Source organism: Actinia tenebrosa, unplaced genomic scaffold (assembly GCF_029948245.1).
Source record: "Actinia tenebrosa isolate PJP-AT-01 unplaced genomic scaffold, QUT_ActTen_1.0 PGA_scaffold14__42_contigs__length_11649687, whole genome shotgun sequence".
In the NCBI taxonomy this organism is placed as follows: domain Eukaryota; kingdom Metazoa; phylum Cnidaria; class Anthozoa; order Actiniaria; family Actiniidae; genus Actinia; species Actinia tenebrosa.
Window position 1 is genome coordinate 6,012,716 of NW_028292574.1, and position 24,174 is coordinate 6,036,889.

At 40.3% G+C, this 24,174-nt stretch overlaps 3 protein-coding genes across 4 annotated transcripts in view; all 3 read right to left on the reverse strand.

Moving 5' to 3' along the window:
* LOC116304287 (uncharacterized) overlaps window positions 1–24,174 on the reverse strand; it is a gene marked incomplete in the record, with an annotated part of 204,442 nt that overhangs the window by 91,341 nt on the left and 88,927 nt on the right.
* LOC116308836 (elastase-1) lies at window positions 9,421–15,033 on the reverse strand. Its single transcript, XM_031719343.2, has 6 exons — window positions 14,823–15,033; window positions 13,353–13,562; window positions 12,301–12,516; window positions 11,313–11,519; window positions 10,733–10,895; window positions 9,421–10,113 (listed from the first exon to the last, which is right to left on the reverse strand). The coding sequence occupies exons 1-6, from the start codon at window positions 14,884–14,886 to the stop codon at window positions 10,110–10,112; spliced, it is 864 nt and encodes a 287-aa protein (XP_031575203.1). The 5' UTR covers window positions 14,887–15,033; the 3' UTR covers window positions 9,421–10,109.
* Window positions 17,408–22,394, reverse strand: LOC116308831 (chymotrypsinogen A). 2 transcript variants are annotated; one of them, XM_031719337.2, is made up of 7 exons: window positions 22,213–22,394; window positions 21,345–21,569; window positions 20,464–20,679; window positions 19,424–19,594; window positions 19,146–19,322; window positions 18,244–18,407; window positions 17,408–17,505 (listed from the first exon to the last, which is right to left on the reverse strand). In XM_031719337.2, the coding sequence occupies exons 1-6, from the start codon at window positions 22,301–22,303 to the stop codon at window positions 18,286–18,288; spliced, it is 1,002 nt and encodes a 333-aa protein (XP_031575197.1). In that variant the 5' UTR covers window positions 22,304–22,394; the 3' UTR covers window positions 17,408–17,505; window positions 18,244–18,285. The 2 variants fall into 2 exon arrangements, with proteins under 2 accessions (XP_031575197.1, XP_031575196.1); XM_031719336.2 differs by having other exon boundaries at window positions 21,345–21,572; window positions 22,213–22,392.

Here is a 24,174-nt window from a genome sequence, read left to right on the forward strand (position 1 = left end):
GTAAAAAGACGCACTTCCGAGCTCGTTAAACTCGCCTTTAGCGGCAGACACGACAATATTAGCGTTTGGTTGCTTTCCCAGCAGCTTACCAGTGTCTCTAAGCCCTTCAGGGAAAACATAGGTTCACTTGTCGTCTTCTACACGCCCAGTAAGTCTGATCTGGAAACCATCTTAAGCGACTACGGCGGTGAGATAAGCAAGGAACAGTTGCATGAATACATGCGGCATTTAAAAACGCACCAACATTCCAAAATGATCTTCTCTTTGAGGTTTCCGTATTCCATAAAGATCGCAGATCTTTAAAGTCTTTGATTCCTAATGTATATGGACATTGAGCAGCTCTTAGATGAAGTCCCCACGCAGTTAGATGAAAGTAACCTCAAGGAACAACTTAACATTCTTGTGTCTTCTGGGAAGTGTAAAGAAATGATAGGCAAGGAACTTACTCATGAGCAGGTTAATAAGTTGTCAGAAGAGGAGGTTAAGAAGTTCCATAAGAGGTACGAGGCTGCCCTTGCAAGTAAGACCACGAATGCCGTAGCAGACTCCGCTATCCGACTTGCCACTAAATTGCTTGGACTTGCACTGCCCATAGACGACGTGGAGCAACTGCGGAAGGACATAAGCGAGGACTACGTTATTTCTCAAGAACTTAAGATAACCTGTGGGTGGTTGTCTTTGAAGTGCGGTAAGTTAATGGCAGTCGCCTCTGCGGCACTTCACGTAGCTCAGCACGTCGACTTGAAGGAACTTGCGGGCACCTTTGGTGCCTCTTGGAAGGAAATCAAGAAGGACAGAGACGTTGAAAAGGTTTTCCAGGCAGCACTTACTGAGGTACCTGATCAAGTCGCCTCAAGTACTTAGTTAAGTCATTCGTAAATACTTAGTCAAGTCACCGTAAGTACTTAGTCAAGTCATTCGTAAGTACTTAATCAAGTCACCGTAAGTACTTAGTCAAGTCATTATTAAGTCATTGTCAAGTCGTCATCAAATTACTTGTCAAGTCCTTCAAGTCCCTTAATATAAGATGAGTGGCACCGAAGAACAACCAGAAAAGGCTCCCGTAGAAGATACAAAGATTACCAAGGCTAAATCTCCAGGCAGAGTCGCTGCCGGTAAGAAGCTCGCGGAGATGAACAGGAAGAACAAAGCCAAAAAAGAAGAAAAGGTGGAGGAGAAAGAAGAGGAATCCTTTATTAATCCTGGGTACGTCATTGGCGCGTTGGGAGTTGCTATAGCAGCAGGCAGCCTCTACTTACAATGGCGGGCTACGAAGCCAAAAGTAAAGTTGGAGCCAGCGCATTACACGCCTACGGAGCCTAGAAGCAAAATCCCTGAAATGGAGTAACCTTCTCGCTTTGTAATATAATGTCAACCAAATTAATTGACGCCGTCCAAGAAGTTGCTATCACAACCTCCATCATCGTCGGTATTGGCTGGGTAGGTAAGAAAGTCCTAAAGGAGGACCTTACTGAGGACCCAAGTAAAAACCTGAGTAACTTTGCTAAGATGACCGCTGCCGTATGCGGGGCCATTATGCTAAGAAATTACCTACAGGAGGAAAAGTACCTACCTACGGTGTGAAAATCCCTGTGATTTTCTAATATATATGGCTAGCGAGGTCGTAGGTGGAGTTATTGCAGCTTTAGCATTCACTGGAGCTAATTATGGTGGTCAGTATTTGGATAGATTAGTCAGAGGCGACAAAAGCGGAGAATTAGCCGCTGAGAGGAAAAGGCATGATTTAGCGCTGGAGAAATATCAGCGAGACGTGGCAGCTTGGAATGAAAAAAGACAAGCTTACAGGGATTGGTTGGATAAGAACTACCAAGACAAGATGCAGGCAGACAAGAACTTTGAAAATACAGACTACGCCTTCAAACTTTATGCGCAAGCACACCCCGACTTTAGGTTAAGAAAGCCTCAGTTCAAGAATTACTACCAGCCTTCTAAGAAACAAAAAGATAGTGAGCTGGTCTTTGTAGGAGTCGCAGGGCTGGCGGGAGGCGTAGCCTTGGCGTATCTAATATAATGATCGTCTTTTTGGAAAGCGACAAGAATGACTTTACCACTTACTTGAATCCTCCCATCAAAGCCCATAAGGTTCGGCTGGTTAGTTGCTCTTTGTACAATTCTTGGTATAATCTAGTCAATGGTATGGTCACCGTGCATAAGGGGTCTAACAATTACCAAGGCGTAATGCTGCCCGATGGACATTACACGCCAATCACCCTTGCTAAGGAATTAGCAAAACACGGTTATACTCTCACCACGGGATTGCCGCACGAAATGACCTTCAAACATAATCTTCCTAACAATTTCTCGGTAACCCTAGGAAAAACTGATGCATTAGGATCTTTACTAGGTGTCTCAGGCAAGGAAATTACCAACACAGCCATACCTGTGAAATGGAAAGTCGCATCCTCTTACGAAGTCTATTGCGACTTGGTTCATAGTTACAACAATGGAGAAAAGTCTTCTCTTATGTCCAAGTTTCTGCCCAAAGGTAATCCATTTGACTCAGAAGAATACACTCCCATTTCTTTGAGCTATGACTTGTCTCATTTGGTAGAAAGCATAAACATCACCATTAAAGTGGACGGAAAGACGGTGGATTTTAACGGACGTAAGATCAATCTTGTCCTATCCTTCGCTTGAATGAAGCGAAGCGCGATTCTATTCATATAATGGGCCGCGTAGAGGACAAACTTAAAAGGATTTACTATGGACCTGAGGGCTATTGGAAAGGAGCGTCGGCCATCAAGAAACTCGCGACCGCGGCCAGGGTATCAGAAGAAACGGCTAAGAACTGGCTAAGAAAACAAACCATCTGGCAGGTTTATCTTCCCGTGCCCAAGTACATTCCCAGGCCCAGCTTCAGCGTAAATACCCCCAATGAAGTTCATCAGGCGGATTTGCTTTTCTTGCCGCACGATAAGGTGAGAAAAAAGACCTATAGGTACGCTTTGACCGTAGTTGATATCGCAAGCAGATACAAGGACGCCGAACCCATAACCAGCAAGGATTCTGGGGAAGTCGCAGAAGCCCTAGGTAGGATTTATAAGCGCGTCTTGAAATGGCCTAAGCTGCTGCAAGTGGATGCGGGGACGGAGTTCATGGGCGTGGTTACTAAGACCCTGAAAGACCACGACACTAAGATTAGGAGAGCCGAAGCTGAGTACCACAGGGGTCAGAGCATTGTTGAAAGATTCAATAAGACCCTGGCCGAGCGTCTCTTCGGATACCAGTATTGGAAAGAGCTGGAAGATCCCTCCAAACGCAACAGGGAATGGACTCAGAGGCTCCCCCAGGTCATCGCGGCTTTGAACAACGAGGCGGCCAGGACTACGGGAATAAAACCCAAGGATGCCATAAAAAAGAAACACGTGGAACACAAGTCCTACGTCAGAAGTTCGAGGGCGGTCGGACTGAAGGAAAAAAAGCTACCCCGCGACATAGTGGTCCGATACCTCTATCAGCCGGGGGAACTGGAAGGCGGCAGTAAGAGAGCCACGGATCCTAACTGGTCTTTGGAAACGTATGAGATTTCGAAGTCCGTCACCAAGGAAGGGCAACCCGTGTTGTATTACCTAAATGGCCCAAGTCGTGGATTTGTCATGGAAGAGCTGCTCATAGTTCCCAAAGACTCAGAGTAGCGCAGCACCGCGCGCCCGATTACACTCTAGGCATGTCAACCTTACGTTGCCTCTGCAATGCCCGCGTTTATTATTTATACGATCCACGGAGAACTGCTGATCGTCATTTGGGTCAAACCTCCATAGTAAAGGTATGTTACATTTGGCACACCTTGCCCCTTTCTTATAGACGTCGTCCACGCATAGGTCGAATTTGACCCCCGCATAGCGGGGATCCGTACTCTTTTCTTCGTCGTGCCGCTTGTAGCGAAGGAGTTCCTTAGCAATGTTCTCCTTAGCTACGTCCTCTGGCGTCTTATCGTAACGCAGTTGCGGCCCCCAGGCTCTTTTTAACTGTTTGGCATATTCTACGCGGCTTACGGCGGTGTAGATAAGGTTGCTCCAACACAGCCGCTGGTCTATGATCCATAAGGTTTCTTTTATGGTAAGCCCCTGCGCACTATGGACTGTCATGCAATAACCCAAGCGCCAGTCTGGATGGGAGATAATTCTTTCCACCTTTTCTATGGGCACCCAGGCTTTGTCATGCGTTACTGCGTTCTGCAGTTGGATGTCGGTACCAGGTACCCAGACGTCTCTTTTTTGCATGCGGGTGTGGTGGGGTTTGTAGCAAATAGGTACGGGATGCGTAGGGAAGCGCTCTCGGTGTATATTTAGCAAATCCTTTTGTATGCGAGACTGTGCTGCGCGTTTGCTGCTCAGCACCAGATCCTTTGGATGCCATGTGTAAAGGAATTCCTCGTATTTCTTCGCTCGTACGCGTTTGCGCAGTGTTTTGCATTGGTCGGCGTCACTAAGGCCCCTTAATTCCGCTTTCAGGTTTCTTACTTGATCCTTACTGCGGTAGTCGGTGTTAATTTCCTCCGCATGGTCTACGAAATCTTTCAGCCATTCGTGGGGCATCTCTCCGGCTATTGGAGGAGGCTGGCAGGGATCTCCGGCGAATATTACTTGACATTTTCCACGGAGGAATTCTACGAATTCTTTGAGGATTTCCAAAGGTACGGTGCAAATCTCATCCCAAAGTATCACCGGAGGTATGTCGTGGATGGCTTCTGGTACCCACTTTTGGCCATTCCAACGGAAGAAGCTGTGGTACGTTTGAGCGTCGTGGCCCATTTCGCAGAGTTCTCTTTCCAAACGGTGCGTTGGCGTTAGCACCTTTATCTTAGGAAAGAGTTCTAACACAAGCGTCGTCTTACCGCTGCCTCCCGTACCGTAAAGGTAAGAGAAGCGTTGGTAGGAAATAGGGTCGGCAACTGAGGGCAGTGGCTCTTCCGTCGGCGTTACGGCACCGCGGGTGTGTTCTCCGTGATATTCTACACGTGCCCTCCAGGCTTTTATTTCTTCATCTTTGACGCGCCATTGGCCACTTTCTGCAAGTTCATCGGCAGTGTAGAATTCCTTCATCTTTTCCAACACGTGCGGCTTCACATATAAGGAATCCGTGGCTACGCGTGGAATGTCTTCTTTGTCAAACCGCAGTAGCATCGCCAATAGGTTAATGTGCGCATATGCGAGCATGCTGGCACGCAGATGGTAATACTGCGGTCGATGGTCCTGGTAATAACACAGCGCATTCCATTCGTGTAGCTTATCGTCGACAATGTAGTCCCATTTCTCTACGGATACCATCGTTCCTTTGTCATGCGCACGTTTTATGAGGAAGCTTAACTCGCCGGCGTCCGTTATTAGGCGTCGCTGCATATGTTTTTCACCTTCTTTTGCGCCCTGCGTGAATTTACCTATGACCACACGCGCTGTGGGGTTATGCTCCGGTAACCATTGCGTGAAGGCGCTGTGACAAAGTATGGCTTCATGCGCTGTGTATTTTAAAAGTTTGCGCTCTTCAAAGAACTTCAATAAGAGTATGGGTATCCATTCTTTCTCCTGCAGGTGCTTCCCATACCACGCATAGATTATGGGGTGCAGACCCGCTGCTAATTTCCAGGTGGTCAACCGTACAAACCCCGTTGCTGGGGCGTCGTAGTGACCATCCAACGCAACACGAAAGAACTGTAAATCTGGATGTCCGTAACGGTCGTAATATTCCTTACAATCTCCTAGACCTTTAAAGCTTGCAGGGTAACAGTGTTTCATATCCAAAGACACGTATTGGTCTTCGTCGTATTCCATGTTCCACAGACCACCGTGACCGTGTTCTACACAGGCTTTGGCTATGTCTTTGAACTCCTCCGGCGTGGATTTCCAACCGTTTCTTTTCTTTGCGGCTAAGAAGTCCAAACTGCGACTGCTAAGCACTTCGTCGGAGAAGTCTTCTCCTAAAGTCTCACAGGCGCTTTGAATGCGCAGCTGTTCCACTTCAGGACGATACAAAGTACCATCTTGGGTCATAAATTGACTTCCCTCCGCATCCATTAACCAAATATAATTCTCGTGCATTAGTTCTGCAAGCGGCGACTCCTTGTAAACGCGCGTCTCCTTCTTCTTTGGGAACCTTACCTCCCTCCACGCATGTGCGTTATGCTGGTAAATTACGATAGGCGCACCCCGGCCCCCATACTTGTGCGTCCCGGAGTAAATGAAGCCGTCGGTGATGTCTTTCACGTGTATGCGCCTTTCTAAAGCAACCTCTAACTTCTTGATGTTTTCAATGGTGGCTCCTGCCCTACGAGTAGCATGCTCCCATTTCCTGATGGCTTCTCTTCTCTTCAACGTAAGCTTACCTCCCCTAGAGGAATCCTCGAAGAACTCTCTAACTAACTTACCCACGCAGTTACCCGGATGCCGCATTGGTTTGAGCTTCTTAACGTCCGGGTTCTTAATTTCATACGCACCGTAAATAACCACGGTGACCGGGTAAGCAACTTCGTAGAACAACATGTCGATGCCCACCAGCGCCCCATGACGTGTGTCCTTGTTTAAAACGAACAGGTCCTTCTTGCCAGACGCCCGTATTGGATTCCTGCCCTTTTCTATTATCCACTCGCCGTCTAAATACTTTATAAACGTCAACTCCAGGCGGTAATTACCTTCGGGCATTAAGTCAATTATCCTTTCTGCTCTTTCCTCGCTCATCGTCTCATCTGTATCTCCCTCCATAAACGTTGTGAAGGCAAAGTCGGCGTCTAAGCGGTCCAGCACCTGAGTTCGCAGTCGGCGCACAGTCTTGTTACTAATGCTTTTGATGGTGTCCATCTATATCTAAGGAATATTTTATCCTCCGTTTGCGACACAAATATTTTAACCTTCGCAAACATAGCAGCAGTAAGGAAATCTTCGCGCAACATGTAACGGGACACGGGTAATTCCCGCGGGGGACGCTAGTGCGTAAACACGGGTAATTCCCGGGCGATTCCGAATGGTGACCGCGAGTCCCCCTTACTGCTGCTAACCTGGACTGATAAAACCTGGACTGATAAAACCTGGACTGATAAAACCTGGACTGATAAAACCTGGACTGATAAAACCTGGACTGATAAAACCTGGACTGATAAAACCTGGACTGATAAAACCTGGACTGATAAAACCTGGACTGATAAAACCTGGACTGATAAAACCTGGACTGATAAAACCTGGACTGATAAAACCTGGACTGATAAAACCTGGACTGATAAAACCTGGACTGATAAAACCTGGACTGATAAAACCTGGACTGATAAAACCTGAACTGATAAAACCTAAACGGACAAAACCAGGACGGACAAAACCTGGACTGACAAAACCAGGACTGACAAAACCTGGACTGACAAAACCTGGACGGACAAAACTTGGACTGATAAAACCAGGACTGATAAAACCTTGTCAGTGCAGGTTTTGTTAGTACAGCTTTTATCAGTCTAGCTTATATTAGTCCAGCTTTTGTCAGTCCAGATTTTATTAGTTCAGCTTTAGTCAGTCCAAGTTTTGTCAGTCCAGTCCATTCCAGTCCAGTCCAGGTTCTACAACATGCCATCATTATAATGATTATTGTACAAGGTCAGCCTTTGCTATAATTCAAAGAAATGAATTATCAAACTCATTTTATGAACAACTTAGCTTTTTCATTGCCGTTGTCCGCGTCGCTTGTGTTTGTTTATTTTTGTGAGTATTTTTTGTCTAGGTTTGTTTGTTTGTTTTGTTTTTTTTCAAAATAATTTTGCGCTAAGTATATTCTCATCTCCAACAGTTCGTATTCTTTTTCATCTAACTTAGATTGTGCTTTTGCATTTGGAATGGGAGTTGATTCAAGGAAGGTCCCAAACTCAGCGATAACTGCTTCTTCTACGTGGGATCCCGGACACGAGGCTTGGAGAGGACGACTCAATAACTACCCCACATCTGGTGATGCTGGGTGTTGGTCAGCAGGGTCTAATACTGCAGGAGAGTACTTACAGGTGGACTTGGGTCACGTGGTATACATTACTATGGTAGCAACACAAGGGAGGCCATATGGTTATAAACAGTATGTGAGAAAATACAGCCTGGCTTATAAAAACAGCGACAACTCGTTTGTGGATTACAAAGTAGCAAACACTGTAAAGGGGAGTTGAAACATAAGTTTTCACACTCACTGGTCAGTGAGTAACCTCAGTATGGAACAACCAACACCAACACCTGTCTGTTTGTGAATCAGCCGCTCAATAAATGAATGCAGCCCTCACAGACAACCACCAAACGAACAAACCTATCCACCTCTCGATTTAAAAATTATCGAGGGGCGGGGGAAGAGGATATAAGTCTGTACTTTCACTGCTCGAACGACAATTTTATTGGTCGAATCCTGAAATAACCTCTGGGTTGAACTAAATCAGGGCAAGGCTAACTCCCAGATCAAACCCTGAAAAAACCATCTAGCTGATCTAAGTCAGGGCACAGCTAGTTCACAGATCGAACTCTGAAAAAAAGCCATCTAAGTCATGATCAGGGACGGCTGATTCAGATATTGAAGCCTGAAACAACCTTTGGACTGTCTAATTAGTCGAGGCATGGCTAATTCACAGATCGAACGTATACCCAAAGACATGCAAACGTTTGTAAATTTGTCAAGTTTCAACTTAAGTTTCATTTCGGCCGATATAACACCTGATATGATGAATCTTTGTAGGGTTTAAATAAAGTAAAGGTGCTCTTTCCAGTGCTGGTATTTTTTTAAAAATTTAACTCATTTCAAAATTTTTGGCCGCCAGTTTGGCAGTCTATTCTGGACAGATCGAACTCTGAAACTACCTGTTTCATTGTTATTTATATATTGACAAACTGAAACAATTTCTAGCAACCTCTCGGCTGATATAAGTCGGGGCAATACAAAGCTCTCGAATTGAATTTCGTGGGATTTTTAAAATGTGTAGGTATTACGAATGGAGGAAAACCGGAGAACCCGCGGATAAAAAAAATCCTCGAATCACTGGAAAAACCAAGACATCACACAGTGAGCATCACTGATCTGCTGTAATTTGCTAATAACCAAATTGCTTTTGATTAGAACTTTCAGGCGAACACTGACATTTCAACGATCGTAACCAACAGGCTTCCCGAGAAGATAAAAACCCAGTACATCAGATTTGTTGTCCGAGAATGGTATGACCATATTTCAATGAGAGCCGAAGTCTATGGATGCCAAATTCCTGTTTAATTATGGAGACCCAGTTCTACGTCAATATTTCAGATCAGCTGGACTAAATTCAGATAAGCGGCCTCTTCTGCACCTCGGAGTATCCGAAATGAAGCTTGATCAAGCGTATTTTACATGACCTAATAATTTGCTATTGTCAAGCTAGTGATAAGTCATATTTTGCACCGAAAAACAGTATAAAATAGTGCATTGCCTAATATGGTTTGTTTATTTCATCTTTTATCGATAACCAAGTTAAAGACCCATTGCCACTTACCGTGATGCACCGCGGTCACAGATAAATTTCGTGGTCCATGAAATTCAAAGATTCATATATTGAATAATAACTTCATATCAAATCCTTTTCCGACATAGCACTAAGGCACAAAAATGATTCTTTTACATTCTTTTAAGAGTTTATTCAAAATGTTGGAATTGTTTTTTCGGTTGTGACACGATTCAAAATGTAAACAAATTGTGATGTATCACGGTAAGTGGCAATGGGTCTTTAACCCTTTGGTAATTATAATTTAGCTGTCACTTATTTCTTAGTTACATTACTTGCAAAATATTGTTAGCAATGAAGGTTCAAGTGCAACTAAATCTACGCTAGTCTCTTTGTTTGTTTCGAAATGTTGTTATGTTGTTGTTGTTGTTGTTGTCGGTGGTGGTGGTGATGGTGGTGGTGGTGGTGATGGGGATGATATGGTTCACAGCGCACGAAACTCTTTATTCAAGTCTAAAATTATACAATGTATGACTATACTTCATAATGCAAAGGTTTCTAACAATGGCCACATGTTAAGGGGCAGTATTTTTTCAACATTCTTCGGTAAAACCCTTTCTTACAGTCACCATTTTTCTTCCATTTGGGACAATATCTGTGGTTATCGGAACATCTACCTGGGGGGAAAATAACGTATAAAGCAGTCAACATTTATTTAAGCTGGGTCTAGGTGGTAATACACGTTGCTGTAGGGAATCTGAAAGCTGTGTAGCGGTAGTACACTCGACTTTATCCTGCTTGCAGCCTTCTGTTCTGACTTTAGGTCAGGGGTGAGAAAGATCCTTTGCTCGTAGGGTAACTCGACACTCACCTCTGTTGCCTCGGGTTCGAATTCCTGTACTTGGTATCACGTGTGATGAATTTGTTAGGTCTCTCCCTTGATTTAATTAGCTGTGCCATGACTTACACTAGCCCTGATGGTTGTTTCAGGGTTTGATCTGTGAGTTAGCCGTGCCCTGACTAAGATCAGCCTAGAGGTTGTTTCAGGGTTTGATCTGTGAGTTGGCCATGACCTGACTTTGATTAGCCCCTAGGTTGTTTCAGGGTTCGATCTGTGAGTTAGCCATGACCTGACTTTGATTAGTCCCTAGGTTGTTTCAGGGTTTGATCTATGAGTTAGCCATGACCTGATTTTGATTAGCCCCTAGGTTGTTTCAGGGTTCGATCTGTGAGTCAGCCATACCGTGACATAGATAAGGGTATCGAAAAAATTCAATAACATTGAAGGTTTCCTACCTTGTCATTTGAGTCATTTGGTATGCAGGGAGATACCTGGAGGACATTTTTTGGTTGATCCAGTTGATGAATGAACTTATCCTGGTGAAGACAGCGTATGTACTCTTAGCCCTGCACTTCAAGTCTCCCCAACTGACTGCACCATGGACAACCCATCTGCCATCTTTAAAATATCAACAAGAACGATAATAGAGCGTTTGAAATAACTCATTTTGCAGGGGTTTTTTTTGCGTTAATAGGCCATTTGCATCAAACAGCCATGTGTTGATATATCATCTTCATAACAAATCAATTAAGCCAAACTTCCATTCGGGAACGCTCTGCCGCATGGCAAAAAAAAAAAAAAAAAAATTAAATAGACTCCTTCGGCCCGGGCGTAATGTTTTACCCATTTCACACCACGTGTCATCCCCTTGAGAATAAGATGCTTTGTTTTAGTTGTATACATATTGGTGTGTCTTCTCATGTGCAAACGTTAAACAAAGAAATGATACTCTAGGGAATGACACGTGGAATGAAATGGGAAAACATTACGCCCAAGTGGATTTGGTCCATTCTCTCAACGCTCACTAACTCTTACCTTGTTCACAAACAAGAGGGCCACCACTGTCACCATTGCAGCCAGATTTGGTACTGTTTCCTCCAAACCCTGCACAAATCATCGTTGTATTATCGATGTTATGGAACCAAGAATTCCCTCTTTCGCAGTTCTTGTAGCTTGCAACAGGCAACATTACCTGCTGTAGGGCTGCAGCTTTTTGGCCGCCATAAGACGTATAACCCCATCCTAAATCAAAAAGTTAGTTATTAATATTGGGGGGCGGGGGGGGGGGGGGGGGGGGGGAGGGGGGGGGGAGGGAGGTGCGGGGAACCCGTAGATGGAACCCACATGCAGAGTCTTAAAATATCTTAATAAAGAAGATACTGCATTTGCTCTAACAACATCTGCAAATGGTTAGACCTTTCTTCATGACCGCTCGGATGGCCAAGTAAAATGGCGGTTCTATATCAAGAAACGCTAAACATAGACTAAGATCAAACGTCGAACTTGACATGAGCCGAGCCTAGTGACATCAAAGAAGACCTACTTACCATCCACTGTTTTAGTAATGATGAAAAGGTAAATTATACACCGTGAAAAGATGAAACAACTTACTGACGTTTCGGACGCTAGTCCTTCGTCGGACTTCCTCTTTTACTCCGACGAAGGACTAGCGTCCGAAACGTCAGTAAGTTGTTTCATCTTTTCACGGTGTATAATTTACCTTTTCATCATTACTGTTTCATTAGAAACACCGACGCAGCTCACACTAGTTTTTAGCTAGTTATATCTTTTTATCCACTGTTTTAATTAGTTTCGGCTCTGGTGAAGTTCGACGTTTGACTTAAGCCATAAATGGACAAAAGTTTATCACTGACGTGCTCGGTAACGACTGTCACGTGCCACCATTTCTAAAAAATTCCATTATCATTATGTATTATTAATTTTAGGAGAACGAGAGGAATTCGACCCCCGTGCCCGTTTCCTAAGCTTTTGTTCTCGTTTAACGCCGAAAAGCACGACCCACCTGTAAGATAGCACGGTGACCCGACAGGAATACTGTGGCTCTGTCTTGGCAGACACGCCAACCCAACAGCAAAGTTAAGTATGGCAGGACGTGATAACTTTATAAGTGCGATGTCGTAGCCATAGCGTTTGTTAGTTAGGAAACGTCGATGTATAACGAGTTTGTCCACCGAAAAGGTTTGAGTGATCTTCTCATCTCTTAATCGATAATGTGCACCTTGAAAAGAAATGTATATTTGGGAATAAACCACTTTACCTTGGGCGTTACGTTTTCAGACAACGTGTCATTCCCAAGCGTATCTTTTCTTTGTTTAACAGTTGCGCATGTGAAGACACATGAATATATGGAGTACAACAAACAAAGAATTATAAATGAGAAAACATCACGCCTAGCTAAGGTAGAGGTCTATTTTTTGCCATGTTCGAAGTTTGAGGATCGGATTTGAAGTGGGATATGAATAATTATAAACCCCTTGCAGCACTTTGGAATGTAGCTCAATCTGAGGGACAAAACAATAGGTTCTAATTCTCAGGAGATTGGAATTCTTTTGTTTCGTCCGCCAGATCGAGCTGCTTTGACGTCACATGCAAGGGGTCTATATAGTCTTAACCAATTGATTTGGCAGCACAATGTTTTTCCTTTCCAGACGTCCCTTTGTCATTCCTGCTAGAGTATCATTTCTTTGTTTTACGGTTGTTCCTTCGAAGATCACATGAATATTGATACAACTCAAACAACAAATCGTATTATCTAGGGAATGACACATGGTCTGAAAAAAACATTACGCCCAAGGTAAAGAAGACTATAGTCCTTTATAGAGTATACCGCTGTGTTCCTTGATCCATTTACTCAGGGTTAGCCTCATATCAGTGTCTAAATATTCACAAATACCAACTGTAAAGTAAAAAATGCAGAACTCAAACAATACAAACACTTTGAAAGCTGATGGCCCTTCATCAGTGGACTAGAAAAGAATATTCTGTTCAAAAAGCGAGGCCAACTCAGTCTGAGTAACAGAGACCGAAACTGGATTATTGGATGGTTGGTTATACCTAGTTTAACCTTGTAGGATGATGGTCTAGGATCCATAAACACGCAGTGTGCTGCAGTTAACACCCAACTTTGACTTATGAGTGTTCCTCCACACTTGTGTACGAAAGTTCCATCTTTGTAACCCTGAAGAAGGGCTTGCCAAGGCCATGTGTGGGGCAAAGCTTCAACTCCCCCAACTACTCGCTTGACTCGGCGTTTACCACAAGATGCTGTGTAGGAAAATGTCAAAACAATTGAAACTCTCGAGCTGAGGTAGCCTGGGTCGAGTTGGTATCGCAGTGCATTGTGGGGCCATTTTAGGAGATCTTTCCCAGATAGATTTTTTCAGTTTCATATCCTATAGAAACAGTCCTTAAAAAATCTGTTTCCAATTAAAAAACATTTGTATCAATAATTACAAATCAATAATAATGTGAAAAACAATAAAACATTTTATTATTGGAATTTTAGTTTCCACGGTAACGGTCAGCACATTTTAACTCGTTACTTTGGGGGTGGCATTTATTCACTGGATCGAAAAGCCTAGTTGTTAGATACCGTAATCACTTCTTTCCAGGGGAATCAAATCAACACAAAGATGACGGAAAATATACAACAATATAGAGTTCGTGTGTTTCTCATTCTTCATGGGTAAAAGTGATCGATGTGCCGTCTTCATTCACACTGAGATTTTTTTTTAAATCCCACAACATCAAATTTGACGTGGCATATTAATATCCCTTTTCGCCATGCGCTGGCAACACTATTCAACACTAAAATGTCAATACTGTTTTTTTAAACATTTAAAAAAAACTGCTTTAAATTTCGAACATCAACGAATTTGTCAAACTCAATACTATTTTTTCGCCAATATTTTTCATCTTTATCATTTTTACTATTTTTCAAAGCTATGGATACTGCTTTTCTAAGCTAACGTTGGACCAACTTCTTTCAGTCATCTTTAGACTTCAAAAATGAGCCATTATGTTTTCTAAAGCAATACCGGTACGAACTTAAGCTCATTACGCGATTCAAGCTTGTTATCTTAAGCTGGTGAGAAAAGTATACTGTTTTGTGACGCAGAAGTTTTGGTTTCAATGATCTAGCATTTTCTTTTATTCCTTTTGAAAGTGTATATAGATTTGTACATCAATTAGGACACATTTTGTCGTCAACTTAATCTGAAGAAAATTGCATTGTTCACGTTACGTTTAATAAGATGCTCCGTAAATGTTTGAGGAATTCCATGTCAAATGGATTAACCATGAGCTTGAAAGAATGTACGCTCACATCAAATTACATTTGTTCTCTAGCTTTAATATTCCTACAATTAAAATGATCTCGGCTTTGCTACTTTTTCGTGCATATACTTTTTCATCTTTCTAAACCTAAATTTGAGGCAAAGCTTGAGAGAAGACGGTTAGATTTTAATGCCTAAATCTGGAGATAATTCTAAAGTTTTCTCAAACAACATTTTCAAATGCACTCACCTTTGCTTTGACCAGCAAACAGCGCACAAAAGCACATCAAAAGTAGGAGTTCTGTCTTCTTCATTTTGCAACTAACGACTGAATTTAACTTCGGCCCGAAATGTCGCTTTCGTAATACGAAGGAAAATGCGTTTCTAATCGAGCAGAAGAATGCTCACAGGTGTTGATTTAATTACTATCCGACTGGAAGTGGCTTGGGTTTCTGTGTGTTATGTTTGTATTAGATGCGTGGGTGGTCACAGACTAATGTCACTCAACGCTTGGTAAACGAGTTTGCAATCAAGTCATGTGACGTAAGCGTGGTTTAGGTTGCGTTTACACGGTACTGGACGAATTTTTTAACCGGTTAAAAAGTTATACGTACAGGGGTTCCGCTCACACGGGACTGAGCTTTCCGAACTCCTATAGCCTTGCAGATTCTGATCCGGTTTCATGTAAACAAAAAAAAATTTCTTTATGCAATTGAAGAGACGGTTCCTTGTAAACGGTGCGGTACATTTCAATTTTTGACTGGCTGAAAATTCTTCCGGTACCGTGTAAAATTTACTATAAACTTAATAAACTATAGACCTCTTGCAAAAGTCATGGAGAAACTAATAAATAGAGGATATTACATGGGCCCGCGGAGATACGAAATTTATCTTCGAGTGTTGAAAAGATCTCTCACAAGTGAGCGCAGCGAACGAGTGAGAGATTTCACACGAGAAGATAATATTTCGTATCTCCAAGCGGCCATGTAATATTCTGTTTATTATATAATTATCAATGATGTATGTTTTGGCTTTTTCAGGCAATTGTTTCCTTGTATTTTTGAATAGCCATCGCAATGGTGTTATTTTTGCACGTGAAAATAACATGTTATTTTCACGTGTGAAGATATCAATTTTTCGAAATAGAGAAAAATAGATATTTCATTGGTAATTATATAATAAGACTTTATATTTTTACTTTGTTATTGAAGTCATGTTAGATAGCATATTAAATGCCATGCTACGATAAATGCAAAATAAAAAATAACAGTTATTTTTTCATGTATATGTAAATATGATATGGGTGTCGCGTATCGAAAGGTATTCGATGTGCTTAAAATAAATTGCTTCAATGAGTTATGTTTATAATATGCTCATTTAAAGCTCTTGCAGATGAAGAGATAAAGCTCTTCGAGACTGAACTTAAAAGTATCAGCTTCCAAAAAAAAAAAAAAAAAAAAAAATGTGAGGTGAGCATTCTTCAAAAGATATGCCCAGATCACTCAGTCTAAGCCTTTCATTGAGGACCGAAGCTCTTGAACCCGAACCCAGACGAATTCTATATAGTAACTTGTAGTAAGTGAGCAGGAGCCCATTACCCGGAGCGTACAACTCATTTATCTTCTTTATGTATCGTTTTCCCAGACCATCTATATTTAGAACGGCTTTTCCAATCCCTTGAGAAATAGAAATCCAATCCGAGTATAGACCATCTATATTTAGATGGCTTTCCAATCCCTTGAGAAATAGAAATCAAATCCCAGTATAGACCATCTATATTTAGAACGGCTTTCCAGTCCCTTGAGAAATAGAAATCAAATCCGTGTATAGCCGCCATGTTTGTGGTATAAACAAGAAAAACTAATGATAAATATTTAAATCAGTCCGATAAAATGATATCTCAAGATAGGGTTACTGGTTGAACGCTCCGAAGTGTATGCAAAGATATTACTTATCAAAACATCTCCTTGAGGACCAAATCGCTTAAGCCCAGACTGAAATCATATACAGTAACTCGCATTATCCTTCGTTCTCCTTAAGCTTGGGATTTGTTCTTTACTTTGTATAATTTTTGAGAAATTAAGGATATTAGAGCAAACAATAGAGGGTTGGTTTATCTATCGGATAGGGACAAAAATAACTGCATACTGCAGAGTTTAAGAGCAAGCATATTGATTAGTTAAGTTTGATAGTTGTTTTTTTCAGATCTTAGACCACGTGCACATGATTATATCTATTTCGGATGATATACTCTATTCGTAATGACGTTTTAATGAAACCATTAGCTATTCCGATGTTAAGAGGAAAACTGCATCGAGTTGGATTGCAGTGCACTGTGAGACTGTTCTAGGGGACGAAATATGCGCCATCTTGTTAATATGTATATTGAAAGGGAATGAAAGGAAATGAAAAGAAATTTAGTGAAAGGAAAGATAAAGAAATGAAACGAAACGAAACGAAACGAAAACAAAAGGAATTAAAAGGAAATAAATGAAATGAAAATGAATGAAATGAAAAGTAACAAAAATTCAAATTAAAAAAAAGTAATAAAATAAATTAAAAGAAAGAATACTCCTGGAATGAAAATAATGAAAGGAAAACGATTAACTATTTGTCACGCAACCTTTGTCTATAAAATTTTCGGGTCCCCAAATTAAAAGGAATTAAGTTTCAAGTATTCCCATAGTCTCCTACGCAGCCGCTATTAGTGTCGTCACGCAACGCTCACTCCCCTAGCGCCGCTAACTTAGGGGAGTGAGCGTTGCGTGACGACTGACGACACTAATAGCGGCTGCGTAGGAGACAAGTATTTCCATTCATTGATAATAGTTCTGATTAGGTTGTAATCATGCATATTTATTGATAGTCAAATCCCTGTTTTTCGTACAATGATTATGTAGCAAATCATAAACCTCTCGTTTCTTTTAAACATCCTGAAAAACAAGCAGGGAAATGTATTTCAATAAAATAAATTGCTCATGTCACCTGTCACTTTTCTAACTTCCTCGACCAACTTGGACAAAACATTTTTGGTCGTTCTCTATTTCTAATGTTGTCTTGGGGCAAATTTGCCCACCCCTCCACCGTTCCTGTATTAATGTTACTCCAATTGGCTTGTCAACATTGCAGCACAAAGAATTTCAGAGAAATTTTGCCAAGTTGTTATTAAAGTTTTCTTCTCTCTCCCACCATAAACAAACTGTCATTATAGACCTTATTTCGTCGTCGTGCAAAAATTTCCCTTTTCAGACCACGTGTGTCATTCCCTAGAGTATTTCTTTATTTAACCGGTTGTGAATGAGATCATGAATATGGAACCAACTCAAACAAAGAATCTTATACCCCATTTACACCAAGACTTAAACATGTTTCAAAGTGGTTTAACTAAACAGGTTTGGAAAACTATCTACAAACACTGCACAATATTTGGTGAAATAATGCATGTAAACTATCCTTTGTCTTGCTCTGATAATATTTTAGAAAGTTTCATATTATATTGTAGGTTTCTGGTTTCTCAATTTTTTTTCCTAATGAAGACATAGTTTAACTAAATACGTTTAGGTGTGAATAGGGAATTATTCTAAAGAGGATGACACATGGTACGTAATGAAGAAACAGCATCGGTACCACAGTGTTAAAAAGTCTATTTTAGCGCAAAGACGTTCACCTACCTGGGAATTGATCCACGGATCTCCAGAGCCATTATGGTACTTTCAGTTCTTGCAATGTCCACAAGTCCTTGGACAGTATATTCGCAATATATTTTTGTAGTAGTTGTTAGTACAAAGCCCTTTCTCTTCCCAGTCTCCACAGTACCAGTGATTATCCATGCATTCTTGAAACAAAAACGTGTTGGACGTTTAGTTGACTTACGTACAAATAAAGTGAGAGTTGTGTGTATAGTCTATTCGAATGTAGTAAGGAGTGTGTATGGAGGATACACGACCCCACGAGCCGACCCCACAAGCTTCTAGCTTTAAACCTACTGTGTATAGAATATTCTTCGAATGTAGTGAGGAGCGTGTATGGAGGATACACGACCTGACAAGCTTTTAGCTTTAAAGCCTACTGTGTATATATAAAAAAGATGGGGTCGAAACATTCAGGATTTTCATTTCAGACCGAGTGTCTCTTTTCTTGATTTGGGAATCTGAAGCTAACGTATAGTAGTGGTGATGCACTCGCCTCACATATCTTATCTCTGGGGTCTCGGGTTAGATTCCCAGACTCGGCTTCACATGGGTGTAAAATGAATACAAATAATTAATAAAAGCATAGTCGCGTTCCATAAGCATCAGGGGCGGATCCAGGAATTTTAGAGTTAGAAGGGGATGACTATTAAACAAAAGGGGGATGACTAGCCATCCCTTTTTACCACCCATGGATTCGCCAGTATGTAGTGTAAAAGTGATGACGAGAATGTAGCGTAAACTGAGTGATGACGAGAAATTTATTTTTACCGCTAAAATAGTACTAGTATGCCTAAATTAGTTTGAGTATGTAGTTGAAAAACGTCATATTTATACAGCTTAAAATATTTCAAAGACCTATGCACTAAAATAATAATATTTACGTTTGTACGTTCTTTGTGGAATCAGCTTGACAAAGTACATCCAGTGCATAAAGTGACTGACACGAGTAAACACGGAGTATGCTTCACGACCGTCACATTTCATGCTGCCCCAACTTATTATTCCACGGAGAACCCATCTATTGCCTTCCTTACAAACTAGAGGGCCACCACTGTCACCTAGCAACATAATAAAATATGTCGGTCAGTCGGTCAGTCGGTTAGTCGGTCAGTCGGTTGATGTCCTACAAGGAATCTAGAAAGTCTATCGTATTGTTCACCTTGACAGCCACTTTTCTTCTTATTCTTAAAACCAGCACACAGCATGGTCCAGTCGTCAATAGCAGACAGCTGACCGTTCTTTCTGTCGCACTTTCGGTGGCTCACGATTGGCACACGAGCTTCTTGTAAGACATTAGGTTTATCTTCACCAGTAGCAAACCTTCCCCATCCTAGTGAAACAACAGCATAGTGAATAGAGTTACTCATGGCATTATTTTTGGGTGCCCAATTCTTATTTTGATCAAACAAGCTTAAGATTGGGTAAAACGTTTTACAAGAAGAGCGAGGGATATTACAGAACGACGTTTCGGGGTCATCTTGACTCCATCATCAGGTTCAATTTGAATAATTAACATAAATTGCCTTAAATATTATTTTGTTACTCCATACTTTATTAGACGCGTTGCACTAACAGGCAACGTGACCCTAACTCTTCAAACGAGCAGCTGTTATGTCAAAATAAACGCCAGAAATGAAAAGCGCACCTTGACATTAGTAAAGGGGCAAAGTTTCAGCTCATAATGTTAATTAAAAGAGAAATGAATTCAAATATAAAATTGAAATATTTTATAAGGATTTGTATAGGGAAAGTATTGGCTTGTAAGACCTTGCCAACCTGTGCATGGATTTTCACAAATCCTTATAAAACATTCCATTTTATTTTTAATGCCATTTTCCTGTTTCTCTTGTTGTGAGCTGAATCTCCGCCTACGTACTAATGTCGAGGTGCTCTTTTCATTTCTGTTGTTTGTTCTCGCTATCGTTCTAAACGGCATCGTTACTTAAACACAGCTGCTCGTTTAATAAGGGAGGTAGGGCCACCTGACATGCTAAATCTATACATCGTTAGAATTTAGCCGTGTCTAATATTCTATATTTGTCAGAAAACAGTAAAGTTCAATTACAGTTCCGTTTAGTCTCATATTGCCCATCCCAGATCTTCCATACTTGATTCTTTGCTTATGCACTTTGTCCTTCACTAAACCAAGCTATATGTAATCGTTCAGCAAGATATTTAAATAAAATGTAATCACCTTACCTGTCATTACGCACATCTTTCCAGCTCTAACTCGGCTCAATGGCTCTGGCAAGCAAATGGGTCGAGCGGTTCTTCCAAATTTTACTTCCTTTGCTAATTTAAGCAAGGCAATGTCGTTTGTCTTGTCATCTCCGGCCAAGAAATCCCGGTTAATTTTTAAAGACTCCACAAAGATTTCTTGCTCTCCTGGTTCTTTCTTGCTGCGGTCACGCTTGCCTGTGGAAACATTAATCGTCAATAACATATTAATAAAAATAATCAACAAATTAAGTTGGGATTTGAGTTAATACGGTTTTCGATATTCTGCAATCTCAAACATTTCAACGGCTTGTACGGCTTGGTTTTCAAGAACATAAAAGGTACCGACTGCTTATTTTGATTGACGGCAGCGAAAAACCCAATTTCAGCCTGCAGGTTGATATTATCGAGTTCGGAGAATATCGAAAACCGCATTAAGTCTGTCAATCCCACGGACGTTTGGAGGGATTTAACAATGCAACTAACGAAGCAAAATTATTAAATTCAAAAATATCGATAGCTATATGCCTATTTTGACTTTGTAAAATTAGAATACGATATGGAACTAGAAGGTATAGGCACCTAGAAAAGTTTGTCACAAGCTCTGTTGTGATTTTCCAACGTTGGTATTTAACAATGCATGAACCAGCGAAGCAAAATCATTAAAATTATTAAAATATCGATAGCTAAACACCTGTTTTGACTTTGTAAAAGGTAGGATACGATATGGAACTAGAAGGTAAAGGCACCTTAAAAAGTTTGTCACAAGCTCTGGCGTGATTTTCCAACGCTGGGATTTAACAATACATGAACTAGCGAAGCAAGATCATTAAAATTATAGAAAAATATCCATAGCTACATACCTATTTTGACTTTGTAAAAGGTAGGATAAGGATCCTGGAAGACGCAGCTCGCTGCTGTAATCACCCATTTTTCATCAATTAAAACACCACCGCACTTGTGTACGTATGCTGTTACATTTTTATTGACCTTCAATAGCTCAACTTGCCATGGCCAAATACCAGATGAATCTTTCCCTCCAGCTATTCTGGATAAACCTGACCGTGTTCCACATATGTCTTGTATTGCTGCTGTATTTCAAAGGTAAAATTAAGTGTCAGTTCCAGCACAGAGTAAGACATTCATTTGATGCAGAAATATATAGCTCGACGTTTTCGTGAGCTTTCAGTTAATTTCTTACTTTTTTGACAATTACTTTTTTATAACTCGTTAGCTAAAAGAATTTTCTATTAGAAATATATAAAGCACCTCGTCACCTTGATGTATGAGGCTAGCACTTCGGTTTGTACGTTAGACAATGGTAATATTGTGGCCCTCATTCCATGATCAAATTAGAATTCAGATGATGATTCGACAAGTCATAAAACTGTTTTTCATCTTGTATTAACATTCTAATGTTTTCAACCCAAGGTAATTAGGATGCACAAATTGTCACAATTTTTTGTTCATTCATGAGCTCCTTTCGTTTGCAAGTTACTAGAAGCACCTACTTCAGAAAAACTCTTTTAAAAATACCCTAATGAACTGATAAACTGATAAACTGATAAACCAGAGTTGTAAAGTGCATGAATACATATTGTGCATTTTATCTCAGCCATGTATTACTTTAAGTACGAAAATATCGTATTAAAACCCTATTAAGGGTAGTTCAGTAAAAACATTTAATCACCAAATCACATGTTAACGTAACACGTACATATTTTGGCTTACCTTGACCAACTCCTAAGACAGCAAAGACAATGAAAATGCCATAAAACGGCCAAATGTTGAGATTCATGTCTTGTTGTCTGACCAGAAACATCTATACCTTACATTCAGTCACAACTAAAATAATTCTTATACTTAGGATAAAAAAGTACAATATTTCTTAAGATTCCCACGGGATTAATCGTCAAACCAAACATCATCCCTTGCAAAGTCAACAAGCTACTTTGTAATTTTTTTATTTACTCTCGTTACTGTTGGTTCCCGCTTCGCTCTTTTGAGTTGATCACGGAAATAAAGTCCTTGTAAAATGTCACTTTTATTTGAACATAGATTTTGTACTAAAACTTGGATCAGTTTGAGCAATCTACTTCTGCAGTGACAATCCATTTTTCATCAGTACATCAGTGGAAATGGTACAAAATACTAACGATCGTTTTTTGATGTTCAATTCAAATGCGAAAGGAAATCCTCTCCAAGGTGCCTTGAAAATCGAGTCACATTTCTAAACTAAATTCTGAAAGATCCACAAAGATTAATTGCACAATCTTTCCTTTTAATGTAAACATCCACGTTTTCTTTAAACAACTTGTTTGCATAAAGTAGCAAACTTGATTTTTTTTGCTACTTATTATTTGAACTTTTTATTACATTTGAAGAAAGTAACTAGTGTCACACTGAATGTTATCAAAGGTAAACACAGAGATACTATTGCATTGACTTGTTTGCTTAATATAGGGATTTTACATACGTCACGAACAAGTTTTTTAGAGTATGCTCACACAAACTTCTGAAGTGACGAAAGTTATGTCAAATTAAGTTCTAGAAAAATAAACATTTTGGTCATGTTGTAATTGCTTATTTGGCCAAAGTTCGTCACCAAATTGTCTTTCTTCATGGAGAAAGAAAAACATGGCGACAAGTAAACGAAAACTATCAGCTGTTCGGTCAAATCTTGGGCTCAACCAATGTGAAACCCTAAATCTAGAGTTACCTACTTCTTACTTTTTATATTGTGACTTTAAGTGAATCTCATGTATAATTAGACAAAGTTTCTATGAGTTTGTTTTTATTTTTTTTATTTTTTTTATTTTTTCAATTTTGTTTATTTTATTTATTTTATTTTATTTTATTTTATTTTTTATCTCTTATTTTTTTTGTAAAATTTATTATATTGCACGATCGACTAATATAAGTTATATATTTCTAAAACATATCTTACTTCGGTTTTTGATATTCTGCGCACTGGGTAGATGCGAGCTGGACGCTGAAATCTTGTACTTTGCTTCTTTCAAAAAGTTTGGGTTTTTGCTGCCTCTATTAAATCAAAAATAATCAGAAAGTACGTTTATGACTGGCGACAGAAAACATAATTTCGTTGAAAATATTTGCAGGATATCAAAAACAGCATAAAGCCTTTTACAATTACGATTTTTTTATACAACCACTAAAGGCTGTTGGCTGTTGTACAAGGCTAAAATCTTGTTATTCAGAAAGTTTAACTTGTTTGGAAGTGGAGATGACCGATTAAAGTGGAATCAAAGTGTTAACCCAAAGCAAAAATTTTATTCGAAAATGAGTTTAGGCCTTCATTTGCTTATTTCTCCTGACAAAGCAACATTCTAGCACAAATGCTACAAAACATCTTTGTACAATTGAAAATACCGCTTCAAACAGGCATTTTATCATAGTACATCAGTTTCTAACTGTTTAAAAAAGGTTTTGAGTGCTTACCCAAAACGAAAATTGGGATCAAAACTCATACGAAAGTCTAGTCTTTGGCGCTTTTTGCCATTATTTCTCATTATTGAAAAAAATCCCCTCAATGTTTATTAGCAAAAAAGGCTCCGGTTTCAAGTTAGTGCCGGAGAGTATATTTCGACCATACAGCCAGCTTAATGTCAAATTGCAAGTTACGACTTCCCAAACTTAACTTAGTAAAATGAAATCTCTTAATTAATGAGAAAT